General features: G+C 39.1%; 1 protein-coding gene across 1 annotated transcript in view; it reads right to left on the reverse strand.

Annotated features, from left to right (window-relative positions):
• LOC126269497 (beta-mannosidase) overlaps positions 1–25,092 on the reverse strand; it is a 221,527-nt gene that overhangs the window by 111,168 nt on the left and 85,267 nt on the right. The window contains exons 2-5 of the mRNA XM_049973998.1: positions 19,020–19,159; positions 16,339–16,488; positions 16,088–16,230; positions 4,763–4,968 (exon numbers count right to left, since the gene is read on the reverse strand). Coding sequence (XP_049829955.1) covers positions 4,763–4,968; positions 16,088–16,230; positions 16,339–16,488; positions 19,020–19,149 — 629 coding nt within the window. The 5' untranslated portion in view covers positions 19,150–19,159. The remainder of the gene's footprint in view (positions 1–4,762; positions 4,969–16,087; positions 16,231–16,338; positions 16,489–19,019; positions 19,160–25,092) is intronic.

A 25,092-nucleotide genomic window follows, 5' to 3' on the forward strand; every position in this document is an offset into this window, starting at 1 on the left:
GGCTGGATTAAATACAGTTGGTGGTGGAGTATCTATTGCTGTCAGAGGTAGTTTGCCTTGTAGCAAAATTGAAGTAGATAGTTCATGTGAAGTAGTATGGGTAGAGGTTATACCTGACAATTGGACTAAACTATTAACTGGATCATTTTACCGACCCCCCAACTCAGAAGATATAGTTGCTGAACAGTTCAAAGAAAACTTGAGTCTCATTTCAAATAAGTACCCCACTCATATAATTGTAGTCAGTGGTGACTTTAATCTACCCTTGATATGCTGGAAAAATTATACATTTAAAGCCGGCGGCAGGCATAAAACGTCATCCTAAATTGTACTGAATGCTTTCTCAGAAAATTGTTTTGAACAATTAGTTCATGAGCCCACTCGAAGCATAGATGGTTGTGAAAGCATACTTGACCTTTTAGCAACAAATAATCCTGGCCAAATAGCGAGTACTGTGACAAATACAGGGATTAGGGACCATAAGGCAGTTGCTCCTAGGCTGAATACCGTAACACCTATGCCATCAAAAATAAACGCAAAGTATATCTATTTAAAAAAGCTGATAAAAATGCTCTTAACACCTTTTTAAGAGACAGCCTTCACTCCTTCTGATCTGATCATGTAAGTGTATTAAAGTTGTGGAATGTTTTCAAAGAGGTAGTATCGACAGCAATTGAGAGATGTATACCACATAAATTAATAAGTAAGGGTACTGATTGCCCACGGTACACAAAACGGGTAAGATCATTGTTGCAGAAGCAATGAAAAAAGCATGCCAAATTTAAAAGAATGCAAAATCCCCAAGACTGGGAAAGTTTTAGAGAAGTTCAAAATATGGCGCGTACTGCAATGCAAGATGCTTTTAATAATTTCCATAGTGAAATTCTGTCTCGAAACCTGGCAGAAAACCCAAAGAGATGCTGGTCATACATAAAGCACACCAGTGGCAAGACACAGTACCTTCACTGTGCAATAACAATGGTGAAGTCACTGATAACAGTGCCACTAAAGCAGAATTATTAAACACAGATTTCCAAAACTCCTTCACCAAAGAAGATGAAGTAAATATTCCTGAATTCCAATCAAAAACAACTGCCAAGATGAGAACCTTAGAAGTAGATATCCTCAGATAAACGAAGCAGCTTAAATCACTTAATAAAGGCAAGGCCTCTGGTCCAGATTATATACCAGTCAGGTTCCTCTCAGAGTATGCTGATAAAATAGGTCCATATTTAGCAATTGTATACAATGACTCGCACATAGAAATATCTGTACCTTAAGACTAGAAAATTGCTCAAGTCACACCAATACCCTAGAAAGAGAAGTAGGAGTAATCTGCTGAATTACAGGCCTATATCACTAATGTCAATTTACAGTAGGGTTTTGGAATATATACTGTATTTGATCATTATGAAGTACCTTGAAGAAAATGTTTTATTGACACAAGGTCAGCACGGTTTCAGAAAATATCGTTCTTGTGAAACACAACTAGCTCTTTATACTCATGAAGTAATACACTCCTGGAAATGGAAAAAAGAACACATTGACACCGGTGTGTCAGACCCACCATACTTGCTCCGGATACTGCGAGAGGGCTGTACAAGCAATGATCACACGCACGGCACAGCGGACACACCAGGGACCGTGGTGTTGGCCGTCGAATGGCGCTAGCTGCGCAGCATTTGTGCACCGCCGCCATCAGTGTCAGCCAGTTTGCCGTGGCATACAGAGCTCCATCGAAGTCTTTAACACTGGTAGCATGCCGCGACAGTGTGGATGTGAACCGTATGTGCAGTTGACGGACTTTGAGCGAGGGCGTATAGTGGGCATGCAGGAGGCCGGGTGGACATACCGCCGAATTGCTCAACACATGGGGCGTGAGGTCTCCACAGTACATCGATGTTGTCGCCAGTGGTCGGCGGAAGGTGCACGTGCCCGTCGACCTGGGACCGGACCGCAGCGATGCACGGATGCACGCCAAGACCATAGGATCCTACGCAGTGCCGTAGGGGACCGCACCGCCACTTCCCAGCAAATTAGGGACACTGTTGCTCCTGGGGTATCGGCGAGGACAATTCGCAACCGTCTCCACGAAGCTGGGCTACGGTCCCGCACACCGTTAGGCCGTCTTCCACTCACGCCCCAACATCGTGCAGCCCGCCTCCAGTGGTGTCGCGACAGGCATGAATGGAGGGATGAATGGAGACGTGTCGTTTTCAGCGATGGGAGTCGCTTCTGCCTTGGTGCCAATGATGGTCGTATGCGTGTTTGTCGCCATGCAGGTGAGCGCCACAATCAGGACTGCATACGACCGAGGCACACAGGGCCAACACCCGGCATCATGGTGTGGGGAGCGATCTCCTACACTGGCCGTACACCTCTGGTGATCGTCGAGGGGACAGTGAATAGTGCACGGTACATCCAAACCTTCATCGAACCCATCGTTCTACCATTCCTAGACCGGCAAGGGAACTTGCTGTTCCAACAGGAAAATGCACGTCCGCATGTATCCCGTGCCACCCAACGTGCTCTAGAAGGTGTAAGTCAACTACCCTGGCCAGCAAGATCTCCGGATCTGTCCCCCATTGAGCATGTTTGGGACTGGATGAAGCGTCGTCTCACACGGTCTCACGTCCAGCACGAACGCTGGTCCAACTGAGGCGCCAGGTGGAAATGGCATGGCAAGCCGTTCCACAGGACTACATCCAGCATCTCTACGATCGTCTCCATGGGAGAATAGCAGCCTGCATTGCTGCGAAAGGTGGATATACACTGTACTAGTGCCGACATTGTGCATGCTCTGTTGCCTGTGTCTATGTGCATGTGGTTCTGTCAGTGTGATCATGTGATGTATCTGACCGCAGGAATGTGTCAATAAAGTTTCCCCTTCCTGGGACAATGAATTCATGGTGTTCTTATTTCAATTTCCAGGAGTGTAAGTGCTATAGACAGGGGATGTCAAATTGATTCCATATTTTTAGATTTCCAGAAAGCTTTCGATACCGTTCCTCAAAAGTGTCTTCTAACCAAACTGCATGCCTATGGAGTATCGCCTCAGTTGAGCAATTGGATTCATGATTTCCTGTCAGAAAGGTCACAGTTCATAGTAATAGATGGAAAATCATCGAGTAAAACAGAAATAATATCCAGCATTCCCCATAACACATAAGTTCATGTAGCTGTCTGGCCAAATCCCCCTGCTGGCTCTCCTGTATAGCTGCGCTCTCTTGTTGTGCACAACCTTCCACAACCGCTGTCATACATGCTGTATGCGTATTGTCCATTGTCATGTACACTTTGCCTGCCATCGTTATCAATGTCTGGGCACCAACTTTCACACAGGTCACCTTGACTTCACTGAACAAAGAACACAAATAAATCAAAAATAAACAAGACTCAATTTTCTTCCATGGAATAAACAACAACATGCACAGTGTGCTCTATCTGGTGATGACGATTCCTACAAATGTACCAGCATTTCAAATTTGCAATGGCTTATCTCATGCTTCCACTAACCTGTGACCTTGCAGTGTTAATCACTTAAATATGTTACCTAGGAAAGTGTTTCTTGAAATTTCATTACCTAATGTTGATTTTTTTTGTTGCTGGTATTTTTTTCTCTCTTTGTAGTTAAAGGAATTTTACACAGGAGTACACATCAGTGGCTCTGACACTTCCCTGATACACACCCTATGTTCCAAACTACACACTGAGTTCCACTGAAAAGGATGTCTATTATCCAGTCTGATGCTGAATTAAATTAGCTGTAGGAGTGTACCTTACTGACATACTGATGGTATGGAACTTAATTAAAAACCTTCAAAAGGCAGAAAAATATTGTATCAACATTATAGACTTGTATCTCAAGAATAAAGAGAACAAGCTAGGTTTCCCATTATTGGTGCTTCTTATATGTACAGAGATTTCTACAGAAGAACTGATTGGGCAATCATTCATGAGCTCAAAACATGTTTCAAATATGTAGAAAAGTGTAGTTTGCCCTCCTGCTTATGGGAACATGATGTACTTGCATCTCAAAAAATTAATGAATTGTCTCTTTACAATGAGTAGCACTATGACTTACGTAGTAACTGCCTCAAACATATGTCCAAATATAAACAGCTATATCATTTTGAACAGGACAGTACAGAAAATTCAGTTGCTAGCCAACTCAGCAATAGATGAGAACAGGGATATAGCCAGCAGTTGCAGTGAATAACACAGAAAAGATGATAGAAAAATAGAGAGAGATAGAGAGGGAGACAGAGAGAACTAATATTAGATATCATGGAGGTTATGAAGAAAGATTCAAATACAAATTAAATCATTTAATTGATCACAGACAGCTTATGAATACTTTTTAACTAGAAATTGTCATTTAAAGTTGTATCTGACATAGGATTATTGACACACATGGAAAAAATTACATAGTTCATAATGTAATAGAACAACAAATAAATTTTTACAAATTCAATTGTAATGAAGCAAATTATTCGATATATCTATTCAGAAAGAAGACAAATGTGGGAGACAGCAGGTTACATATCATAGGCAGTACACTGAAGCCAGTTTTAGACTATCTTGTGAACCAACAAATATTACAGCTTTGTAGCAAGACTGCTATTAATGACCATAAATTTCTTGACAATGAAGTACTAAAAGTTAAGTACATCACAAAAATAGTCCTCAATTCTGCCATTTTTCATGTTACTGATAATTACTTCCAATGTACTAAATTACAGTAACAGCATATAATTCTCACCAAATAGCAGCAGAAGGAAAAGCAGGACCCCAGTCCCATGCAAATGATGCCTGCATTTTACGCAAGTGATTAACATGACATTCTCCATGGTAATAGGATGGGACACATTTAGGTGGAACAATATGCTTTGCTGCCTGTTTTTCATAGCTAGAATTTGCTGCTACCACTGCTGATCTGATCTGTACTTCCAGTGTATTGTTACCAGCCTGCAAATAAACACACAAGTTCATCATCAAGAAAAGAAAAAAAAGACAAAACATACACACACATATGCACACCACACTTATTAGTAACTTCCATATGTTGAATGTATGTTACTACAAAGGTGTTCGGTGGAATACAGTGCCTTTTTCGGAGTATATGCATGAAGTGCTTTCTTACTAATTTATTCAAACAAATTTTGAAGGCACAAGAATGCATAGCATTTAGCAATATAGTTATAGTTTATTGTTAATGAAGTATACAGGTTAAGATTCTCCCGTTAATCCTAGCAATACCAGTGCATTTTCCATAACATGTAAGACCAAGAGGGGAAGGGAAAAAATAAAAAAGAACAAATATCATTAATTATTGTTAACTTTTATTAACTACATACTTTTTAAATAGATACTAATGTTTAAACAGGGTCCAGAACCTTAAATATATTTTAGGGCAATCTTAGCAATGCCACGGGTGGTAGGGGTACTTTATGACTACCAGAAAAATTTCTAAGAAATACACATTTCATTAATTGTAACTGACTTTTATGCAGAACATACTTTTTAAAGATGTATAAATGTATTTTTTTTTCAAAATTTTAAATTATAAAGCAGATGAGTAGATTTTAATATTTTCAACAGGTGGGTGGAAAGTCATCCCCACCCCCTGCCGCCCTTGGTACTGTGAAGGTTAATGCATACTTTGACTCATTCCACTTCCTTGAATCCCTGAAAGTTCTCCTTCATGATGGGATCTATTGAACATAATGAATGAATAAATGAATTAATTAACTGTCTTGTTAACAAGCTCAGTGATAAAAACAGAGATGGAATTCTGGAAATAAGAAAATTGTTCAGGATGTTACAGTCCTAAACTAATTCAGAATGTCAAGTAATCATAGTCTTCATAGAAACAGATTCATCATAGCAAGAAGTCAGAAATGTAAATTATGAGAACTTATTCATAAATAGGACATTATACAAGATTAAATCCAGAAGAAGTTCAATATCATAGAAAATGAATGTTAAACATACAGAGACAAGAGACACAATTGTTAAACAAAGACACCCATGCTATCAGCATAAGATGTTGTTCTAGAAAGAGAACTGAAGAAAGGAAAGTCTCAAATGGAATAAGGCAATTACTAATGGAGAGATAAGAGTTTCAAGTAAATGGTAATAGGAACATAAAAGAAAATGTTGACTTAAACAAAGCTATTCAGAAATGTCTTTCAGGGAATCCAAGAAGATGCAATGAAAATCTGGTAAGGGAAATAATTGAAAACAACAAATATGGAGAAAGCAAAACACAAACTTATGTTGGGTAGCACCACATTTCAACAGTTACGATTGCAGATGGCAGAGTAGATAAGAAAAGAGAGAGATGTAGGGGTTCTGTACAGGGGAGGAGCCTGTTGACTGTCGGCAATTCAAATTAAGCCAAATACAGGTAAAGATGGGAAAGATCATCTACACACTCAGTGTTTATGCTTGTGAGCTCTCATTCAGTATTCCAATTAGCCTTTTGCAGTACCCACTGAGGGTGTAGTCAGTGTGGCACAAGCTGAAACAAGAGACTCCTGTCACCTGGGTTCTGTTGCAATACTTGTTTCACTCCAGGACTGGCAGGAGAAGCAGGGAAGACTAGCCTTAGACAAAGAGTTACAATTAAACTCACAATATGCAGCATTGTTCTGAGAACTGATTGTGGCTGCTTCTGAACCAAGTACAAAGCTTAAATCAGAGACTTCAGAGGTTCTGGGACATGCTAGGCTGCAATTTCCTGGATTTGCACCAAAACACAGAAAACTTTACAGCCCTGTAAATGGGTCTGCAGTACACTGAACATCAGTGCCTGTTACCCAAGTGTCTGGCTGTAAGTAAAGTGCATGTGAGATTTTTTTCAGATTGGTTGAATCTCCATCCAGTTCAGATAATGATACACATAGAAGACACTCAAAGAAATGCCCCCCACAAATGAGCTCATTAAAATCTTAGTGATCTACTAGCAAAGCATTTGGAGCAAAGTCCTAGAGTTTGAAGCACTCCTAAAAGCAATGGAGCTCATCTAATACTAGATACAGAAGGCTGCCTAAACCTCAGATAGAAAGCAGTGAAATTTGTGGAATAAATATAAGTGTATATTGAAATGATAAGCTAACAGGAAATAAGGAGGTGAATTTGTTTAAATAGACAGGGAACTCAGATTCACAGATATATGCAAGATTACTTGGGTGAGACTCAGTGTCAAGGATGGATATAAACTTGTAATTACACGCTACTGATGAAGAGACTCATATCAAATTTCAACTAAAAACAGTAGAGAGACTGTCAACTTGCTAATTCATGTGTTCCCCAATCAAACTGTTATATCTGGAGAGACTTTATTTATCCAAACAGATTGGGATAGTTATACTTTTGTAAGTTGAGGCTATGCAAGACACCCTGCAAAATCTAATTCAAACAAAGGATAATAACAAACAAGTTGCTAAATAAATCTAACAATTGCTTTGACTAGTAAAAATCAACAAAACATGCCTTGAAGGCTGATATCAAGTTACCAAGTTTTCCTTTGTATGTTCTCTTAAAGTTGTCATTTAGCTTTTCATAAGCTTTCCTGTAATTAGGACAACACATGTAATTACCTCAATTCAGTTTGGTTTAAACTTTTTTTTTTCAAACATATTTGGCTTTCACTTAAAAAGAAAAAATATGGCCATAAAGTTGAGTAAGCGATTCATATTTTCCTTGCAGTCACATACTGACATTTTTAACTGATCAGTAATTTAATTTTATCCACTGCTGTCAGTGTTTCTTCTGTGGCTTTATTACTTTTTTAAAATAAAGAATAACTGCATTTAGTCACATTAATGATGTTGTTTAAATGCACAATTCATTTTGTGCCCTAGGGGCTCACCTTCAGGAGCTTTGAAGTCTATATAATTTTTTCCCCTGATTTAGGTTAATTCTGGTCTGTTTTCGGTGGTTTTGAAGCACGGTGTGAGTAAACATGTTCATGTACAAGTACACACTTTTCATCTATGGCACATATTGTCAACACTAGTCAAAAAATTTACAATTCTTTGACTTGTGTTTACGAAGTGTGTTGTAGAATGAAAATTGTATATTTGTACATAAACAAGTTTACTCATACTGTGCTTCAAAACCATGTCTCCACCACTGGGAACAGACATGCTGTAACCAAAATCTATCAAAGCACCAGAAGATGAGCCCCTAGCCCCTGAAATGCATCAAGCATTAAAATAAAATCACAATTGTGACTAGTAATATCAAACAGAAATGCTAAGTCACACAATTAATCCACATTTTTTAATCCAGTGTGACTTCAATTCTTTTCATTCAAGAAAATCTCAGTTTCATCAATTAATTATTTTGTCATGACTTAGCCATGTTCATTCAGTACAAAAAACCAAATCACTGTATTTGCTGTCAGTGTCTTCACGAAACATTTTGAACTGTATATGACCTAGGACATAAGATTTTATGAATTTAATCAGTAAAATCACAACTTCCCTGACACATTCAAAACGTCCTTTCTTTGACTACAAAGTGTCCTGGTGCATTATACAGTGAAATTTTATCAAATAATCCAAATTAACTCCTACCATGTAAAGTACTCCACTCATAGCCCTTCTACATAAAACTAGCAGTACCAAAGTAAGGCAAATGCATGTAACTCCCATAACACCTAATGAGATCAAGAGCATAATCAAAGGGATGAAAGTAAAAAATTCTTCTGGGCTGGATAATATTCATACAAGGATACTCAGGCACTGTCATTAATGTATAAGTGCAGTGCTGTATCACATATTTTTAACAGATCACTACATCAAGGCATTGTTTCACTGAAATTAAAACATGTACGTTAAAACCACTTTTCAAGAAGGGTGAAAACCTGATCTGACTAAATACCACCCAATATCCCTGTTAACAAATTTTACTAAGGTTCTAATGAAACTGGTGGTCGGGAGTATTGCTGATCATCTGAACAATGAAAACATTCTATTTGGTTTCCAGCATGGCCTATCGATAGATGATGATATTTTCTCCTTCACCAATCAAATTCTACAACAGCTTAACAGCAAGTTGCCATAAATCAAAATCCTATGTGACCTATCCAACACTTTTGACTCTGACAACCATGAAATTCTGCTTAATGAAACAGAATTCTGTGAGTTAAGCAAAATAATGTGGACCTGTATGACATCTTATTTAACAGACAGGCAGCAGACAGTAACAATTACAGACAGTAACGGAATTCCAGCTTTATGTAAGTGGAGCACGGTCAACATTGGAGTGTCATCAAGTTCGTTGCTGGGTCCCTTAATGTTTCTTATGTTTACAAAAGACAACCCACTCTGTTCCGCTACAGTGAGCAAATTCACCCTCTTTGCATATAATACTTCTCTCCAAGTGAATGAAACAGCAGGGAAAAACCTGGAAGTCTCTGCTAACTGTGTATTTTTTGTTCGTTTGTTTATTTACAACATGTTTCATTACACACTACTTGTAAAACTACATGGTATTTTGTGTGTGTGTGTGTGTGTGTGTGTGTGTGTGTGTGTGTGTGTGTGTGTGTGTGTGTGTGTGTGTCTGTGTGTGTGTGTGTGTGTGTGTGTGTGTGTGTGTGAATATTATGATGATGATTTTTAGAGAAGGGAGAGGGTGAAACACAGTGCCGGCATAAAGTCTCCTCCTTGCAAACAGCACCAAAGGGGCTGCCAAGCCTAATGTCCCCATGTCACCGACAGATCACCATCAACAGTGTCATATGCCTTCACTTCATGAAACACTGTGGAGAGGTTTGGTATTTAAACCAGGATGATGACACAGAAGTCTGGTGATTAGGAACTTTCCTTTGTGCCATTACCTCTTCTCCTCTTGCCAGCCAAATATGGGAAGAGAAATTTTTTTTTGCAATCAGGATTTGAACCAACTTCCCCCACAGGTTGAGTGCCTCTACATAAGTGCGTAGTAGGGACCTTGGCCATGGAGATGGGCTAACAGTGTATTTGATGATATCCTTAGCTGGTTCATCTGTAACTGACTCTCCCTGAATGACAAAAAACTCGTTATGTACAATTTCATGTGACAAAGAAAGAACAAGATGATATAAATATAAAATGTAATGGCCAAAAAATACACAAAGTGGGCTCTGATACATCCTTGGGTAAGTACATTGATAGCAAATTTAATTGGTTCTGCCATATCTTAGGTCTTCCAAAAAAGACTTCATTCTACACATCATTGCATCTTCTACATGTGAGGACCCCATCTGTGCTGCTTACTTTGAATATTTTCATGCACTGTTATCTTATAGAATCATCATTTGGGATAATCAGCCTCTGGCAAAAAACATTTTTACTGCTCAGAAGAGCATCACTAGCTGTTACCCACAGCTGCACTCACAAATTAGTAGTTTTGTTACGATGAGGGACAGTGAGTAAGTAAGCTATTGCATGTGCAGTAACATCATCTGTCCTCACTTGTCCACCTGTTTGGGCAAGAATAGCTCATGAAGTGCATCTCACTCTGTCCCACTCAAGCCGTCCCAGTGGATGATACATTAGCATGTGAAGTGTTGTTGTCAGGCAGTGCATACAGAGGAGCTTGGGCAAGAGCACACATTTACACATTATGCTATTCAAGTAGCTATATGTTATACAATGAGCACATTATACAAAAAATAGTTGGAAGTATAGATTAAATACAGTAAAGACTGTATTAGCATTGTATTAATTGCTTTGAATCATATCACACATCAACCAATAAATGTATTTTCACAAATATGATAAAGATCAAAAGTAAAAAGTGTAAACATTTTCCCTAATTCATGTAATATTCTTCAGATCAATAAGTGTCTTGTACTAAACACTTTCTATATGTATCTTGTACTATATACTTTCTAAAGTAGCCCGTTCTTCCTCAGCATTCAAGCTACCTTCGTACCAAATTTCATCGAGATCAGTTCAGTGGGTCAGTCGTGAAAGCGTAACAGCACAATTGCTTTCACATTTATGATATTAGTATGCCTAAAATCTTCAATTACAAAAACATTTTTCCTTGCTCTGATTTTGATGTGGTGCTCCAAGCTATGCTCAAATTATCTGTGAAAACCTCACGAAAATTTGTCTGGTAGTTTTGTAGATTAATATTTTCAAGCAGAGAAACAGACAGATATCTAAAAGATAAAACTTTAAATAATGATATAGTTTTTCTGTGATTCAGTGTTCATGAAATAAACCTGTATGGCGCCTCAAGCTATACTTGAGTCATGTGAAAACCCCATGAAAATTTGTCTAGTAGTTTTGAAGATTCATGAGCAAACAGAAAGCAGAAAGACAAGCTGGATTCAGTAGAACTTCCAGTCACAATCTTTCTTTCATTGTTTCTTTTTTTGATAATCCAATTTTGACAAAATAAAGCCTATACAGCACATCAAGCCATATTTAGCTTACCTGTGAAAACCCATCAAAAATTTGCGCAGTAGTTTTAGAAATTATATCAATCAAAACAATCAATTTTTGAAAATATAAGTATTGGATGACAGATGGTAGAGTTTTGTCAGGACTGGTTCTCCACAGTTATAATGGAATAATGTTGTCTACTCCTTGCTTCGACTTGGGTCTTTCAGTGTTCTGTCAAACTCTTCATGCAGTATCATATCCCCCATTTCATCTTCATCTGCATCTTCTTCCATTTCCACAATATTGTCCTCAAGTACATCACCCTCGTATAGACCCTCTATATACGCCTTCCATCTCTCTGCTTTCTCCTCTTTGCTTAGAACTGGGTTTCCATCTGAGCCCTTGATATTCATACAAGTGGTTCTCTTTTCTCCAAAGGTCTCTTTAATTTTCCTGTAGGGAGTATCTAACTAACCCCTAATGATATATGCCTCTATATCCTTACATTTGCCCTCTAGCCGTCCCTGCTTAGCGATTTTGCACTTCCTGCCGATCTCATTTTTGAGATGTTTGTATTCCTTTTTGCGTGCTTCATTTACTGCATTTTTATATTTTCTCCTTTCATCAATTCAATATTTCTTCTGCTACCGAAGGACTTCTACTAGCCCTCATCTTTTTACCTACTTGATCCTCTGCTGTCTTCACTACTTCATCCCTCAAAGCTCCCCATTCTTCTTCTACTGTATTTCTTTCCCCCATTCCTGTCATTTGTTCCCTTATGCTCCCCCTGAAACTCTGTACAACCTCTGGTTCTTTCAGTTTACCCAGGTCCCATCTCCTTAAATTCCCACCTTTTTGCAGTTTCTTCAGTTTTAATCTACAGTTCATACCCAATAGATTGTGATCAGAGTCCACGTCTGCCCCTGGAAATGTCTTACAATTTAAAACCTGGTTCCTAAATCTCTGTTTTACCATTATATAATCTATCTCAAACTTCCAGTATCTCCAAGTTTCTTCCATGCATACAACATTCTTTTATTATTATTGAACCAAGTGTTAGCTATGATTAAGTTATGCTCTGTGCAAAATTCTACCAGGCGGCTTCCTCTTTCATTTCTTACCCCCAATCCATATTCACCCACTATGTTTCCTTCTCTTCCTTTTCTTACTGTCAAATTCCAGTCACCCATGACTATTAAATTTTTGTCTCCCTTCACTGTCTGAATAATTTCTTTTATGCCATCATATATTTCATCAATCTCTTCATCATCTGCAGAGCTAGTTGGAATATAAACTTGTGCTACTGTAGTAGGTGTTGGCTTCGTGTCTATTTTGGCCACAATAGTGCATTCACTATGCTGTTTGTAGTAGCTTACCCACACTCCTATTTTTTATTCATTATTAAACCTACTCCAGCATTTCCTCTATTTGATTTTGTATTTATAACCCTGTATTCACCTGACCAGAAGTTTCATTCCTCCTGCCACCGAACTTCACTAATTCACATTATATCTAACTTTAATCTTCCCTTTTTAAATTTTCTAAACTACCTGCCCGATTAAGGGGTCTGACATTCCATGCTCCAATCTGTAGAATGCCAGTTTTCTTTCTCCTAAAAATGACTTCCTCTTGAGTAGTCCCCGCTCGGAGATCCAAATGGGGAACTATTTTACCTCCGGAATATTTTACCCAAGAGGACACCATCATCATTTAATCAGCATGCCCTTGGGAAAAATTATGGCTGTAGTTTCCCCTTGCTTTCAGCCGTTTGCAGTACCAGCACAGCAAGGCTGTTTTGATTAGTGTTGCAAGGCCAGACCAGCCAATCATCCAGACTTGCCCTTGCAACTACTGAAAAGGCTGCTGCCCCTCTTCAGGAACCACACGTTTGTCTGGCCTCCCAACAGATACCCCTCCATTGTGGTTGCACCTATGGTACAGCTATCTGTATCGCTGAGCAATGCATAGTTAATCAGTTTAAAAAGTTTTGTTGATTCTGAATAAATCTTTTTAGTAGCCATCTTGAAGCAATTTTTGACACAATCTCTGTCCATGAAGAGAGAGCAACGTTTTGCTAAATCACAGTACATTTTTACACTTATCTTGAAATTTCTAATACTTTACATTATTTTAACCATCATTTAATGACATGCCAATTCTTGTTTCAAGCTCAAAATTTTCTCCTTACATAGTTATGACAATTCTGACAATACAGAATGTGGACTTTCTGAGTGCTCCATTTCATATTCCTCAGGGACGGCTATGAAACTTTTTCAAATTGCATTTTTCTGCACCCTATTATTCAGTGTACAGTTTACAGCCTGCTGATAACATCAGTTGAAGCCATTGGGCTCTAGGAACCTGAGACAATGGCCATGTGAGTGTGAGAGTTGTGCTTGTTTGAATGTGTGTGTGTTTTCTACTGTAAAGGAAGGACTTTACTCAAAAGCTTTAATATTTTGGCAGTCTTTTTCATTGTGGCTGTCTGTGACTGAATGCTTCCTCTACATAGTGAGTAGCAATCTATCCTTTCCATATTGTTGTTACTCCAACTTTATACATAATTTGCCATGAGATGAGTTCGAGGAAACAACAGTGATGGGGGGCCACCCACAGATCAGTGTTGCACCACAATCAGTTTACAGGTCATTGTCTGTTCGTCACTGCCACACAGCAATGTGGCTTATGTTTAAAAGAACAGATGACCAAGCACTGGACAGATACACACCTCATAGTTCAGTTCATGATGGGCGAGACTCTTCACGGTACACAGTCACTGTAAAGGAACTCTCAAGAGACAGCAGCTATTGCATAACAGATATAAAAGGACTACAGCTATAATGATGCTGAAAGAAACACGTTGTCTGCCAAAAGTGCAATCCACAAAGCATTTAATTGTCTGCTTTAGGCTTAAAATGAGAGTCAGATGCTGTGACCTCTATAGTTTTCATATTGATTAACTTTTGCTGGTCATGCCTCCCTTGCTCAGATTGTCCCATCTCTTGTGCTGGACCATGCAGCAGTGCGAATCATTTACTGCCGGAGTGCTGATTACTTCTCAAATTTTGTTGTATAACACACTCCTGGAAATTGAAATAAGAACACCGTGAATTCATTGTCCCAGGAAGGGGAAACTTTATTGACACATTCCTGCGGTCAGATACATCACATGATCACACTGACAGAACCACAGGCACATAGACACAGGCAACAGAGCATGCACAATGTCGGCACTAGTACAATGTATATCCACCTCTCGCAGCAATGCAGGCTGCTATTCTCCCATGGAGACGATCTTAGAGATGCTGGATGTAGTCCTGTGGAACGGCTTGCCATGCCATTTCCACCTGGCGCCTCAGTTGGACCAGTGTTCGTGCTGGACGTGCAGACCGCGTGAGACGACGCTTCATCCAGTCCCAAACATGCTCAATGGGGGACAGATCCGGAGATCTTGCTGGCCAGGGTAGTTGACTTACAACTTCTAGAGCACGTTGGGTGGCACGGGATACATGCGGACGTGCATTGTCCTGTTGGAACAGCAAGTTCCCTTGCCGGTCTAGGAATGGTAGAACGATGGGTTCGATGACGGTTTGGATGTACCGTGCACTATTCAGTGTCCCCTCGACGATCACCAGAGGTGTACGGCCAGTGTAGGAGATCACACCCCACACCACGATGCCGGGTGTTGGCCCTGTGTGCCTCGGTCGTATGCAGTCCTGATTGTGGTGCTGACCTGCACGGCGACAAACACGCATACAACCATCATTGGCACCAAGGCAGAAGCGACTCCCATCGCTGAAGACGACACGTCTCCATTCATCCCACCATTCACGCCTGTCGCGACACCACTGGAGGCGGGCTGCACGATGTTGGGGCCTGAGCGGATGACGGCCTAACGGTGTGCGGAACCGTAGCCGAGCTTCATGGAGACGGCTGCGAATGGTCCTCGCCGATACCCCAGGAGCAACAGTGTCCCTAATTTGCTGGATCCTATGGTCTTGGCGTGCATCCGTGCGTCGCTGCGGTCTGGTCCCAGGTCGACGGGCACGTGCACCTTCCGCCGACCACTGGCGACAACATCGATGTACTGTGGAGACCTCACGCCCCACGTGTTGAGCAATTCGGCGGTATGTCCACCCGGCCTCCCGCATGCCCACTATACGCCCTCGCTCAAAGTCCGTCAACTGCACATACAGTTCACGTCCACGCTGTCGCGGCATGCTACCAGTGTTAAAGACTGCGATGGAGCTCCGTATGCCACGGCAAACTGGCTGACACTGACGGCGGCGGTGCACAAATGCTGCGCAGCTAGCGCCATTCGACGGCCAACACCGTGGTGCCTGGTGTGTCCGCTGTGCCATGCGTGTGATCAATGCTTGTACAGCCCTCTCGCAGTGTCCGGAGCAAGTATGCTGGGTCTGACACACCGGTGTCAATGTGTTCTTTTTTCCATTTCCAGAAGTGTACATATTGTTAAATATTGCACTAGACTAATTTTGGGCCACCCTTTCAATTGCACACATAAAATTCCACTTTAGAAACATTTTGTTTGTAACAAATAACAAACTGACTTTTTCCAGTAATACTGAGCATTGCATGTATCATATTATGAGCTGTATTTGATTGAGCTAATTCCATTCACATATTACAAAAACAAAATTGCAAACATCTCCTGAAACACAAGAGAAAATGTTACAAACCTGTACAACTTCAGTGATTGGAAAAGTGTAACGAAGAAACATGTTTTCTGTAGAGCCAATATGAATTTCATTCAAAAATATATCAGATACAGTGTCTATCCCATGAAACACCAAACTGATATTCTTGTTTGTGGTTCCTTTCACTGTAAAAAATAAAAGAAATAGATCAGGTTGGAAATGAGTATTTCATTTTAAGGAATACATATGTGAAACAAAAAAAAGCATGCACTGTGCAATAGTGTGAAACATACCATAGAATGTTGTTGAATATGTCCAATTGTCGTAGGACACCCATCGTAGATTTAAATCATTGAAACGGTAATGGATGTCAGTTGTAATAACTCCAGCTGCCCTGAGGTCTGACAAGATTCCACCAGGTACACGCCCTGGTATCTTAATACCTGTAAAGAGTTAATTTTCATGGTATTAGTACAATACTGTTCATAACAATTATTTTTGTCCCTGTTGTGTTGTCCTTTTAACTGAGCTGGGTACAAAATTTTTCTTGTTGGTTACTTTTGATTCATTACAACAACTGTCAATATTAGTCAATAAAAAATGAAATTTGATAGAGTAATGGAAATAGATGTATCATAGGCTCTAGTACCAATCCTCACAAGCACCTTCTAATTAAATTGTGGATCTACGGAGCATCATCTCAATTGTGCAATTGGATTCATGATTTCCTGTCAGGGAAGATCCAATCTGTACTAACTGACAGGAAGTCATTGAGTAAAACTAGTGTGATATTTGGTATTCACCAAGTATTATGGGTCCTTTGCTGTTTCCAATCTATATAAATAATTTAGGAGACAATCTGAGCAGCCGCCTTGGATCGTTTACAGATGATGCTGTCATTTGCCACCTAGTACAGTATTCAAAAGATCAAAACAATTGCAAAGTGATTTGGACGTGATATCCCTATGATATGATTTGGCAGTTGACTCAAGATTATGAATTATTTATTTGTTTAGCATATGGCAAGTACAAATCACGTTCAAGATTATGAAAAGTGTGTGTCATGCATATGAGTACTACAAGAAATCCATTACATTTTGGTTACACACAAGTCTAAAGGCTTTCAATTCAACTAAATACCTACAAATTTCAATTACAAACAACTTAAACTGGAACAAACACTTTGATAAAGTTGTGGGGAAGGCAAACTAAAGACTGCATTTTATTGGCAGAGCACTTAGATGATACAACAGGTCTACTAACGACAGAGCCTACACCACATTTGCACATCAGCTACTAGAGTATTGTTGTGCAGTATGGGATCCTTACCAGATAGAACAGAGAAAATCTAAGAAGTTGAAAGAAGGTCATCTCGTTTTGTATTACTGTGAAATGAGGGAGAGAATGTTACAGATGTGATACGCAAGCTAGGGCAGCAATCATTAAAAAAAGGCATTTCTCATTACAGAGAGATCTTCTCACAAAATTCAATCTCCAATGTTCTCCTATGTATGCAAAAATGATTTTTGACACCCACCGACACAAGGAGAAATGATCAGTGTAATAAAGTAAAAGAAATCAGAGCTCACAGAGAAATATTTAAGTGTTGATTTTTCCTGTGCCCTGTTTGAATATGAAATGGTAGAAAAATAGAGTGATAGTACCAGGCATTGAAGTGTGAACTACAGAGTAATCATGTAGAGGTTAATATAGATATTGCATAAATGGTTCACAAGGACAAGCTGAAGGCTCTTCAGTTACAGCCTAAGTGATTTAACAATATAATGACATAAATGGTCTGAATGATTGTGGGGCCTGCCAACTGACTGTAAAAGACAGTCTACAAAGTCTGCATCACTGTAGATTAAATTCACACCATCCTGCATTGTAACATAATCACATTTCATTTCAATATGGTCCATGAAACTGATCACTCAACATAAATACTGAGGTGGAATGTCATCTTGAGATGTGGCAACTGTACGAATGGTACTGGTTTACCATTGGCTCAATGATTTGATCTAAGTTGTGGTCGAGTGCTAAGTCTTTAAACCAAATGTAATCTGGCTCAAAGGAAATATGTCAGTGAAAAAGAAATATCAAATCAGAGCTGGGATGACGACATTGTTATAAGAAAGTCATATATCTATGACACTCCATTCAGAAAGATACCTCCATAATGAGTGTAGTGTAAGAAGTCAAAAACAGACGTAAAACCAAAATATAAAACATGATCACAATAGCACTAATGAATAAAATGTTCCATCTTCATCACTGTTATTTACATTAACAATAGAATTGTATGCAATCTGTCTATATAACAACAAGGGAACCACATTTAGAAGATCATTCATACATAGAACCTTGTCAAGTTTTTGTGCATAAACATGTTCAAAATAGCTTTATCATGACAATAGATGTCACAATTAATCTGATCAAGATTTTTACCATTTTGAATTTACAATATCATACAATATACTGCACTGAATTGCAAATGAAAACATCCAAAGTGACTTGGCAATAGGTTTTACGTATGCTGCAGCATCTCTGCAAGAAACGTTAAATGGAAATGGTGTGTGTGTGTGTGTGTGTGTGTGTGTGTGTGTGTGTGTGTGTGTGTGTGTGTGTGTGTGTGTGTGTGCATTTTCTTTTTCTTTTATGTTGTCTTGTTGTCTGTCCCAACATGGGTTCTCATTTTTTTTCCTTTCATCCCTTTCTCTAAATTTTGAAGAAGAGGCTGTATGTTTCAAAGTGTCCATTCCCATTATCATCATTTGATTATGACTATTTTCACTGTGGCTGTCTTGAATGGTTTATAAATAAAGAAGATTAATTGTATGTCACTTTTTATTTACTTCTGACACCTTGGAAAAAATGCAGACAAATAATGATAGTCATCATCAAAAGTCAGTCACTATGAACACAAAACATAACATCAAAAAGTAAAATATATTTATAAACTATAAAAACTTACTGTTGTTCTGGTTTCTTACTGTCCATGTACCATCTAGTTGTTTACTGTTTAATGACATGTGCTGAATGTAAGCTGTTGCACTTGACAGGAGAATTGTAACAGTTAATACTTCCAGTTCCAGTAGCCTCATTATCTTTGATCTGTGGATGACATAAATTTATGTTATAATTCTATTGTTTTTAGGATATGAACAACACACTTTCAATACTCCACATACTTCAATTGTTTTCATAATTTTCATTTACTCTTAACAATATAAATCTGACTTGACTGATCACAGGTAAGGAACTGTCACCAGTCAGTTGAACATAGTGTTTAATGTCTCTCTTATGAATATATTGTTTAAATATATTGCACAAATGAAGTAAATGATTACAATAAAAGACACCATTACTGGCCAAATGTATAAAACTACTGACAGACACACACATAAAAGTAAGAATGATATGCTTCCTAGCTTTCAGAACTATAGCTCCTTTCTCAGGGAAGACAGCGATAGGTTGGGGAAGATTTAAAAGATTCGCAGCTGTGGCCATAGCAGTAGTGTGGTTCCAGACTGAAGTGCCTAGAACTGCTCAGCCGCCAGACTAGTGAGTTACTCTCCTATGCATAGACTGCCACTAACATCACAACATAAATGGCTGCATTTGGAGTGTTACCATGACCAGAAAGCATGAACTGAAGATGAACATCAGTGCACTACGTTCAGTAATGAATTGCATTTCTGCAGTGCCCTGGATGACATTGAGAGTGTCAGCAACCTCTGGGAAGGTCCCATTCATCCATTGTTTTGAAGCGGTATGGCAATGTTGCTCCTGGCATTACAGTGTGGCAAACGATCGTGTACAACTTCAGATCACAAGTGGTGTTGATTTAGGGAACTCTGATGCCATAATAGTGTGTAATGGACAACCCATTTCCTGATGTGGTGGATTATACCAGAGAGAGATGATCTCATTCCAGGACTTGACTTGAGAAATTCATAGTCTTGGCAGAGTGAAGCATTGAGGCATTCAAGATCTGTGTGGCTATTTAGGAGAAATCAGAGGGTGAGAGGAGGATACTGCCTGAGAGATTCATTGGAGAATAAGATCAGTGGGGTAGTTGCAGGAGAGGAAATCCTGGGAAAAGTTGTTAGCGTACATGTTGAAGGATTCAGGTCCGGAACAGTTATTACTGCCATGGATGCCTGGCCTATAAGGAAGAAAACATTGGGCGTAAAAGAAGTGACAGCTGTCAAAGTGTTGCTTAAGGCCAGTTTTATATGGACTGAGTTTGGATGTGAGCTTCAGCAAAGTACAAGGGCTTTTTGATTTGGAAAATGACCGAGCACAACTAGAAAAGGACTTAAGTGCTTGAAGCAAGTGGAGAAGAGAATCTTGTCCATGAGTCCAGACCACAAAGTTGTCATTGATAAACCAGTACCACGTTGGGAGATAAAGCTCTTGTGTCTTAAAGGATGCCAGTTTCATGCCACCTTGAAAAGACTGGAATCAGATAGGGGTATCGAGGTTGACACAGCAGGGTTTTATGGAACAATATGGTGAACTGAACAATGGAATGTCAATTTTTGGAATAACAGAAAATTGGTTGGTATAATAGTCATATATAAGTGATAGATGTTGCAATTGATAATGATTATGTACTTGAGGCCAATGAATCTTCGCCGGCTGCTCTGGTCGAGCGGTTCTAGGCACTTCAGTCCGGAACCACACAGCTGCAAGGACCGCAGGTTCGAATCCTGCCTCGGGCATATGATGTGTGTGTGATGTGTGATGTGTGTGTGATGTCCTTAGTTAGGTTTAAGTAATTCTAATTTTAGGGGCTGATGACCTCAGATGTTAAGTCCCATAGTGCTTAGAGCCATTTGAACCATTTTTTTGAATCTTCCTTGAACCTGATGGAATGGTATGTGTGACATGATGGAGGTTGCTTGTCTGAAACTATTTGTCCATATATATATTACAGCACCTTTTGGTGGTTTTATGTTGCCATCCTATAAAAACAGCGAAGCTCTACAGTACCGTTAACAGAAAATATAAAATTTAGTCTCAAAACTGATAAAATCATTTATATAAAAAACAGTATGTTAGAGTCTTGCCCCAGTCCATGGAAAAACTTCTGTGAACGCCCATGACTAATGACTGGTTTATGTAATCAAAACATGTAGTTAATTGCTACTGTATTATTTGGGCTATCAGTGAACAGGTCTTTTATGTGCTTTGATACTGTGAGAGGAAATTTGTGTGAGTAGGAAAGAGTCTGTGGTCATCTGTTGTAACAAGAGGTCATACAGTCCAGAGATCTGGATACACACACACACACACACACACACGCACACACACACAAAATAAAAAATACCATAAAATTTAAAAAAAAATGGCGCACCATGCAGCAGTTGTCCGAATGGAGCAGAAATCGGTTGGCAGAGTTGTTTGATGTCCTCCTGGGGGACATTGTGCTAAATTCTACGCAACTCGTGCCTTAGATGGTCAAAATCCTGAGCTGGTTGGATGGCCCTGCCAATAACGCTCCGAAGGTCTCAATTGGGAGAGATTTGCCAAAGTAGAGCTCGGCAAGCACGAAGGCAAGTGGTAGAAACTCTCACACTGTCCTGGAATGTAGGACCATGATGGCTTGCCATGAAATGCAACAAAACAGAGCACAGAATATTGACGACGTACAGCTGTGCTGTAAAGGTGCCACAAGTGACAACCAAAGAGGTCCTGCTGTAAAATGAAATGGCACCCAAACCACTCTCTTAGTTGTCAGGCCGTATGGCACGTGATAGTCAGGTCACCGCTGTGATATCCACGTCTCCATACACGTCTTTGGCCTGAAATCTCATTGACTGGAGTAGAATTGACTTCAGTGACGAGTCCCGCTTGGAATTGAGCCTCTATGACCAGCGAAGATGTATCTCGAGGCGTCCCAGATCTTTGTGGTATACCAACCTTATGAGATTTTTTTTGCAGTTTTACTGCGCAATTTCTCAAAACTACCATTTTTTTCCTTACCATTGTTTACAGGCGAGGTTTTCCATTGTTTCGAACATTACACGCCTTGCCTTTAGGAGGAAAAACAAACTCAAATGTTGTTTTAGACGATTTATTGCAGCTTGAGAACACGAGGAGACGAAATATTCGGACACTAACCCTACAAATGTACCTATATTTCTCATAGAACACAAAAATATTTAGATTCTGAAACAGACTGTAGAGTTTTATGTTGTACATTATTGTACCTGTTGTTTGTGAGCAGGAATAAGTTATAGTTTCCATACAGGAAAAATCATGTTAAAACTTGGGTAGTGATTCATAAGTGCAAAATGTAGGAACGTTATCTACACGAAAATTTTAATGGCAGGAAAACCATTAACTAAGAGAACATTACGGCGGTAAAAACGGAAAAGAACGCAAATGGCGGGAGAACCTAAAATCTGATAACGGGGAAACAGATTTTACTGTATTTATTCTGCCAGTTCGTTTATTTTCACAAAGTTGGCCAGGTACTAAAGTGCACTGTAGAGCCGGCCAGAGTGGCTGTGCGGTTCTGGGCGCTACAGTCTGGAACCGAGCGACCGCTACGGTCGCAGGTTCGAATCCTGCCTCGGGCATGGATGTGTTGATGTCCTTAGGTTAGTTAGGTTTAATTAGTTCTAAGTTCTAGGCAACTGATGAACTCAGAAGTTAAGTCGCGTAGTGCTCAGAGCCATTTGATCCATTTTTTGCACTGTAGAAACCAATAAGAAATAAGTATGAGCAGATAACGATGTTCTCAAAATTTCTAAATCATATGCATGGCAGTAGGTTACCAAAGTCGATTCCTGCTGAGTAAACAATGTTATCTCAAGCAGACTCACCAAGGCAATTGCGTCACCTGAAAGAAAAATTGCGGTAACCCCATCTTCTGCGCCCCTCCCCTCCCCCTTCTTTCTGGACCGACAAGTATAAAGCACCGCTTTCACACCGTCGAATTTCATTACTTGGACACCTGAATCGCAGGGATTCAATCTGCAGGATTAGATTTTTAGATTAGGTTAGTTTTTCGTTCCATGGATCCGTGCTGAGCAGATACTCGTGGATGTGGAACATGTCAATATTTATTTATTTATTTAAAAGCTGAAATAACAATACTAATAGTTTGAATATATACAATACATCATTTGTTTCTATTAAAAAATTCGTCAGTGGAGTAGAAGGACTTGGCCACTAGTAAGTCTTTCAGGCTCCTTTTAAACTGATCTCTATTTGTAACCAAATTTTTTATGTTTTCTGGCAAATCATTGAAGATGAGTGTTCCTGAGTAGTGGACCACTTTTTGAACTAAAGTAAGTGCTTTTAACTCTTTGTGCAGATTATTTTTGTTCCTGGTGTTGTATGTATGAAATGAGCTGTTTGTTGGAAAAAGAGATATATTATTTAGGACAATTTTCATTAAGTAGTAAATATACTGAGAGGCAGTAGTTACTATACTCAGTTCTTTGAAAAGGTTTTACAGGACTTCTGTGAGTTTACTCCACAAATAATACGTATTACACGCTTTTGGACTCTGAAAACTTTTGTTCGGCTTGAAGAGTTACCCCAAAATATTATACCATATGATATTATGGAATGAAAATAGGCAAAGTATGCAAGCTTTTTATTTTTTATGTCGCCTATGTCTGCTAACACTCGAATTGCAGATACAGATGTATAAGGCGTTTCTGCAGTTCTGTGGTGTGCTCCTCCCAACTGAATTTATTATCAAGTTGTAATCCCAGGAATTTAAGATTGTCAACCTCTTCTATCTGCTCTTCTTCATACTTCTTGCATATGCTGGGTGGAAACCACTTACAGGTTCTGAATTGCATATAGTGAGTCTTTTTGAAGTTTAATGTCAATGAGTTGGCTTTAAACCATTTATTAATATCCATGAAAATATCATTAGCAGATCTTTCTAGAGCTACACTCAACATACTATTTATTGCAATACTTGTGTCATCTGCAAATAAAACGAACTCTGCTTCTGGCAGTGTAACTGATGAGAGATCATTAATGTACACAAGAAAAAGCAATGGCCCTAAGAAGGATCCTTGTGGGGCACTACATGTAATTTCTTCCCATTCTGATGATGACTGATGACTTAATTCACTAGTCCCTTGCACTGACACCCTTTGCTTCCTGTTAGTGGGGTATGACTTGAACCATTTTGCAGCACTGCCTGTGACACCATAGAATTCTAATTTATTTAAAAGGATGTTGTTGTTCACACAATCAAATGCCTTTGACAAATCACAGAAAATACCTGCTTTTGTTATTTAATGAATTAAGTACATTTTCACTGTAGGTGTAAACAGCCTTCTCGATATCTGAACCCTTCAGAAATCCAAACTGTGTTCTTGATAATATGTTATTTGTGGTCAGATAGTTGAGAAGCTGCCTGTACATCACTTTTTCTAAAATTTTTGAGAATGCTGGCAAAACTGAAATCGATCTGTAGTTTGATGGTATCTCTTTATCCCCTTTCTTGAATAGAGGCTTAACATCTGCATATTTTAGCCAGTCAGGAAATGTCTCCGTTCTAATTGACTGGTTATACAAGTAACTTAGAATTGTACTAAACTCACAAGAACATGCCTTAATTAACTTTGTTGATATTTCATCGTAACCACTATAACGCTTTGTTTTTAAAGATTTTATTATGGAAGTTATTTCTTTTGGTGAGGTGAGTGACATATTCACGTACATGAAGCAATTTGTAAAGGTTAGTTTCAAATATTCAAGGGCATTATTTTTCTGATCTGACAATCCCATTCTATCAGTAATGGATATAAAGTACTTGTTAAATAGATTTGCCACACTATGCCCATCGGTTACTAATGTGTCATCTATCCTTAATGCTATTTGCTCCTGTTCCTTTCTGGTTGTACCAGTCTCCTCTTTCACTGTATTCCATATAGTTTTTATTTTGTTCCCTGACATTGCTATCTTCTTCTCATAGTGCATTTGTTTAGATGTCTAAATTACTATTTTTAAAATTTTACAGTATTCCTTGTATTTAGTTAAATCATCAGCATTGCAGCTATTCTTGG

The sequence above is a fragment of the Schistocerca gregaria genome, chromosome 1, assembly GCF_023897955.1.
Source record: "Schistocerca gregaria isolate iqSchGreg1 chromosome 1, iqSchGreg1.2, whole genome shotgun sequence".
Taxonomy (NCBI): Eukaryota; Metazoa; Arthropoda; class Insecta; order Orthoptera; family Acrididae; genus Schistocerca; species Schistocerca gregaria.